Source organism: Cupressus sempervirens, chromosome 9, assembly GCF_028749045.1.
Source record: "Cupressus sempervirens isolate cs-2001-9-10 chromosome 9, ASM2874904v1, whole genome shotgun sequence".
Lineage (NCBI taxonomy): Eukaryota > Viridiplantae > Streptophyta > Pinopsida > Cupressales > Cupressaceae > Cupressus > Cupressus sempervirens.
This window is the reverse complement of record NC_143126.1, coordinates 375,989,370-375,995,137: the sequence shown is the minus strand read 5'-3', so window position 1 is coordinate 375,995,137 and position 5,768 is coordinate 375,989,370. Positions and strand designations below refer to the sequence as shown.

Here is a 5,768-nt window from a genome sequence, read left to right as displayed (position 1 = left end):
AGTTTTCAATTATATAGAAATAAATTATATAGTCTTCACTTATATATAACCTAATTTTATTTGTTAATTTTTTTCTTACCAAAAATTAGAACATACCATATTTTTTCTATTTTCAATTAAATAGAACCAAATTTTTGTAATGTCATTTCTTACTAATATATAACATAACATACTTATCTTCAGCGACCTTATTGCAACCTTAAGGTGCAGTCGCTAATTTTTATGACTTATTAATCGGCTGCATAGACGCTGCCATTCACACACGGCAAATCCTTCACTAAAATTGGATTGCTCGTTTATAAAATGACATTGGTACCGAACAAAATGTTCCTAATCTAGAAGTAGTGTCTCACCGGCACCTACTTGGGTAGACATTGTGATATTGCTATCGGATTAAGTGTATAGATAGACTTCTCACCGCCTTCCCTGTATTCACGAGGCCTTTGAATAGGTCAATGAAAGCTTGTCTGTGATACCGGGAGTGAGAATGGCCGCCTCCTCATCCTCGTCTGTTTCAGCATTGCAAGCAGGCTTATTGGCGACGATACTAGAATTGCGTCCTTCATCACCGTTATTCACAAATGGAGCTTCCCTCAGAATTACTGGCAGGTGCCCCCATGTTTTACAATGTATTATATGAATTGTATATTGTGACCTATGGATGTTTTATATCGTTTTGGCCGTTACCCCTGTTCTTATTGTGGTGATCGCTAGTTCAGTCTCTCCATAGGGGATCGTCCCTTTAATTACTCTTAAACCCTAATAGCTAGCTCTATTGCACTAGGGTTTTGAATGCATCGAGGCTTCTGATTCTGCTATCAACAGAAATTGGGCTCGGATGAAGTTCACATTTGGCGCCTTTGTGTCCTTGAGGGCATATAGTTCCTTGGGAAGCACTTTTACATGAAAGTATCTGCATTTCAAGAACATTACGATGTCAATATACATTTACAAGTAAACTGTTCTGTCTAAGGAGATCTTCTTTAGCTCATTTTCAATAGCTGTTTTACAGACTGTAAGTTTTGGTACATTGATCCATTATAGTGACTGGTGGACGTAATTGTAAAAAAATTCTTCGTTCTTTATAATTTATAAAAGTTAGCTTGATCATCTTAATTTCTGCCACTACCACTCTAAAATGACATACCGGAAGCAGAATTGAGTCCAAAATCCACCCTACAATGTGAGCCACTGGATAAGATGCGGGCATGAAACGAAATGCAAGTCTCTTCAAGTTCTGAGCCAAATGGTTTACAAAGCCAGAGACTGCAGAAAATGTGACTCCGCCACTAACTCTTTCTTAGAAAATCAGTACGGAACTATAGCTTTATAGGTTGTCTCCTCTTTGCCTGGAAATTCGTACTTCACATTTGTGTTCGTAATGTGCATATTAAAAGTTCAGAACTTTTCGATCGTGGAACAATCTTTTTCTGTCAGTCATTGAAGCTTGAAATGATCTGTTGAGTATTGGGTTTAGATGTGAAAATGAAAATTCGTTTTGTAGTGGCATTTTGTATGTAATCTTGTATTAAAACTTCTGATTTATTTCCATCCGTGCTCTTTTATTTTCTGGACAGGCTGCAAGAGTTCTCAGTTGAAACAGCTGTTGCAGTCATAGCTGATGAAGGGGCGACTTTTAGAATTGATACTCAAAATTTAAGGGATATTCATTTTCGAATAGGATCATTGTATCAATTTATTGGAGAGCTTTTTATTCAACCAGATTTACCTCCTGATCAGGTCTTTTTCTCATCAGTTTGAAAAGTGTCAAAAGGTTTTCTTTGTTTCACTGATATTTTAGATATAAATGCTTCTGGAATGCAGGGAAATGTGCTTTAACTGGGCTATGTTTGATGATGTAGGCGATCTTGCAGGCAAGGGTGGGAAGAAATGTGGATGGCATGGACATGAAACTTTATCACAAGTCATTGGAGCTTCGTAGGCAATTTGAGGAAAAATATATTGCTTCGTAGGCAATTTGAGGAAAAATTTATCAGCACGAATTCCATCTAAAAGTGTTTCTTTCACTTGAAAAGCCATTTTTTTGTGAATGTGCAAATGGAAGAATTATGTCAAAGATTTTTCTGAATAATTCAGGCTCTTTCTGAACCTGAACAGTTTGTTCTCTTTCTTAGTTCATATTTAGTGTGGCGCCTTACATTGGTCTGCTGAACTATTTCGATTGGAGGGCTCTGGTTATAGGCAATGCAATGATGTTGTTGGAACTAGGATGCCAGAGTTACTTTTTGAACCGTTTTTTATGAGAATTTGGCCGGTAGCTTAGGAGTTGGCTATGCACTCGTCAACTTGATCAGGATGAGCATAATGTGGATTGAACACTGTCCATTTCTACTTGAGCCTCAAATAAAATGATAACTCGGTAGAAGTTGAAACCCCATCCACAATGTATGACGCGTATAGATAATTTGTGCTGGAGCCCACTGGTTAAGACAGTTCTATTGTAACCCAGACTGCAAACTTTTTGTGGGTGACTTAAGACTCTGTGTCTTGGAGAAGCTATAATCGACAAACGTCAGCCCAATGGTTCATAATTCATAGGTGATGATCACCTTCAATTAGAGTTTTAGAAAAAGTGTCTTACAATAGACAGATTACCCTGTACAACTGTAATGTGCTAACCTGGTCAATGCATATTGAGAATTTGAGCTAATAAATAACGATTTTTAAATGTTGTCTTTAAAACATACTGCAAGATCAGAAACTTAAATATTAAGATGAACATTGTCTGGATTTGACAAAGTTTTGGCTGTTGATGCAGAAGCTGGGTGAGGGCAAAACAATCTTATTCAATTTACTGAGACTAGAATTGGTGGGAGATAGGAGAGCTGGAGACAGAATGCCAGATTGCAATTTTGTACAATTATCTTTCAAATTAAATTCAAAATTGTTGGGATATGAAGTTCAACGATCACACTGACTGTTCAGCTTCTCATGATTATTCACTTGAAGGTTCTTGTGAATGTATAAATTGATGTTTGCAGTCATGTACTGTAATTGTATTGTGGATTACATTAATAAATTGATTCCCTGTTTGAGAGAGTGGACGCAGGCAATTGCCGAACCACTATAAATGTTGGGTCTTATTTTTCTGTTTCTATTTTTCATTTCTCTGCTCATTTTATATTTACAATTGGTATTAGAGCCAGTTTGGCTTGAGCAGAAATGGAAGAAGATGAAGTTGATTTTGTCATCGATGAATCTCTTGATAATTTAAAACAAGATGTTGTGTATCTGAAAGTCGAAAAGAAATGTTGTGTATGCTGGTGGGATGGCTGGAAAAATGAGGAGGATTCACCTGAAGAAAAAGAGTATGCTGGAGTTATTCCTTTCCCCAATATTGATGGCCTTGTAGGATGTGTTTCACACTTATTGTCCCGAAGGCGGAGATGATTTCTACTTCTAACAGCAAAGAAGGTTCAGTGAATCTGTTTGTTGTGGAGTTTGCCTCCTGAATTGAGAGGAATGCAGTTTACAAATAGGCCGCAAGGCATAGAGCGTTGGAAAAAGCCAAAAGAAAAATCTTGTGTATGGACCAATAAGGTCATGAGGCCCAAATTGTTGCTCACCCTAAAAATGAGAATGTAGATTGTTTGGTAAAGAGTTGTTACTGGAGAACCAAGTGCTCTACAGAGCTTGAACAAGAAGTTGGTGACCAGACCAATGTTTGAAAAATAAAGAAATCAAAATGAGGGGAAAGTGGGGCAGAGACTCCTGAAGCTGAAAAGTTCGCAAAAAATAACCTTCTTATTTTGAACGCTAAGGCTGGAGAAGAGGCACTCCTAAAGAGGATATTGGTGTGCTATGAGAAAAAAATACAGCTGGAGGCGCCCAAGGAAGCACTGGAGACTAATTTGGCTTTGGGTGGTTTGCATTTTTCACCAATTCAACAACCTACTGGCAGTGAAGTTGTTTTTGAGTTGCTCAAATTGGACGACCCCAGCCATGCAGATAGTGGTGTTCGATATCTGACAAATGAGATGCTTGTGGGACATGGAACAAGTCTTAGACAGTGGGAGCGGAGAGAAGAACTTGTTATAAACTCAAATCTGAGGCAGAAATATTATGTGATGAACATGGAGTGGTTTGAGATAAAACCATTGGAACTCTTCTTGCTCTCAAGGGTTGGCTATCTTCAGCTATAATTGGGTGATTTGAGTGGTGCCAAGACTATGTTTCCTAGAATTGAGGCTATTTTAAACAAAGGTCAGGAATCATTTTCTAAAAGCTCCGAAGTGCTGAAAAATATGATACACCGTAGTAAAGCTCTTTTATCATTTGGTCAACAATGATTATACAACAATGGTCACAGAGTATGATGAAAGCATGTCAGTTGTTCAAAACAAGCTAGAGTCGTTGGACAGTTTTGACCAAACCCATCTGACCGCTGATGGTACCTGCATCATGCATAGTATGTTCTCTACGTTGCAAGATACATCTGGGATTAACATAATGTTGGACTTCTTAAAATGCAATTCTCTCAAAAATTGGAAAGGGGACTCTCTGCTACAAAATTGCATTTTGGTGCCATTCTTAATCGGAGATCACGTTGTGGATGGAGGAGAAGCTTGTTTTGAATCTACAGATAGTGATGTTTTTTAACAAACTGATGGGCAAGTTTGTGCTCCATTTTTTTTTAGGAGAAGATATCTTTTTCTCCAATTTAATTTGGATAAGATTCATTTGGAGTGTACGTGAGCAGAGTCTGATAAAATTAAATTCTTCTCAAGGCACTATTGCTCTTGGAGATTTCAAACAGGAAGCAGGGGATGTAACAATATATGGCTTTGCCGGTTGGACTTCATGGGAGATTGTTGGGATATGAAGCCCAATGGTCACACTGACTGTTCAGCTTCTCACAGCTTTTCACCTGAAGGGTTTTGTGAATGTATAAATGGATATGCGCAATCATATACTGTAATTGTATTGTGCATTATGTTAGTAAATTGATTCCCTGCTTGAGAGAGTGGATGTAGGCAATTGCTGAACCACTATAAATCTCGTCTTTTTTTTTTGTTTCTCTGCTTGTTTAATTTTTACAAAAATCATGTGGATTGAGAATTCATTTCAGACAGATTTTAGTTTCCTTATTTAGTAATCAGAGTCAGAGCAATTGTGATCAAACTATTCACAAGTGAAGCAGCAGGAGCTGAAATTGCAATTCGGAGTAGATATTTATTCAGAAAATGCCAAAACTAAAAATTAGAGAATATGGGAAATCATATTGCGTGCACATTTAAGTTGGGAGTTAGACTACAATATGTAATTCATGATCCATGATGATCTAGAAAACGGTGCATTATAATATACCTGAAATAGAACGTTTTGCAAGGCAGCAAATCTCTAGTTATTTTATTTGTTAGCATGTTGGCTTTGATTTGTTGTAATGGTTTTCACTTGTCATATACGTTTGTGGCATTGCAATTTCAACCGTATAACTTTGGGTAGTTTTGTGATATCATCCTTATACCTCAGGTGGTTCTACTTGGATCAAAATAAGAGGTAGATGATGGAAAAGTTGTCTTTTCATATGCTTTGATGCTTGGAAATCCTTTATTGAACGAAAGGATATTTAAAATAGAACATACCCATAAGAGGCATAAGCCCATGATAGTAGGAGATAATGAGGGGAGAATTTAGCTGGTTGTAGGAGTAAGATTTGTTCGTGCAGAGTTGTTGTGTGAGTGTGGCAACATGATTTTTCAGTGTTTTTTTATTTGAGATCATCGAAACCTTTTATAAAGAGGAGA

At 37.3% G+C, this 5,768-nt stretch overlaps 1 protein-coding gene across 2 annotated transcripts; it reads left to right on the top strand.

Annotated features, from left to right (window-relative positions):
* The first annotated feature begins 299 nt into the window (after positions 1 to 299).
* On the top strand, positions 300 to 5,036 carry MDO1 (telomere-capping, CST complex subunit). Of its 2 annotated transcripts, XR_016356112.1 has the most exons (4): positions 300 to 609; positions 1,578 to 1,740; positions 1,863 to 2,559; positions 2,780 to 5,036. XR_016356112.1 is itself a non-coding variant. In XM_089800183.1 (3 exons), exons 1-3 carry the CDS (start codon positions 488 to 490, stop codon positions 1,971 to 1,973), a joined length of 396 nt encoding a protein of 131 aa, XP_089656309.1. In that variant the 5' UTR covers positions 300 to 487; the 3' UTR covers positions 1,974 to 5,036. The 2 variants fall into 2 exon arrangements, 1 of the variants encoding a protein (XP_089656309.1); XM_089800183.1 differs by having other exon boundaries at positions 1,863 to 5,036.
* Positions 5,037 to 5,768: the final 732 nt, after the last annotated feature.

What these genes read in the sequence shown, in the direction of transcription:
- MDO1 (XM_089800183.1), top strand. Translation starts at nt 488, where the DNA reads ATGGCCGCCTCCTCATCCTCGTCTGTTTCAGCATTGCAAGCAGGCTTA. An exon ending in TCCCTCAGAATTACTGGCAG is followed by an intron (nt 610 to 1,577) that starts GTGCCCCCATGT and finishes TTTTCTGGACAG; the next exon opens with GCTGCAAGAGTTCTCAGTTG. An exon ending in CAGATTTACCTCCTGATCAG is followed by an intron (nt 1,741 to 1,862) that starts GTCTTTTTCTCA and finishes TTGATGATGTAG; the next exon opens with GCGATCTTGCAGGCAAGGGT.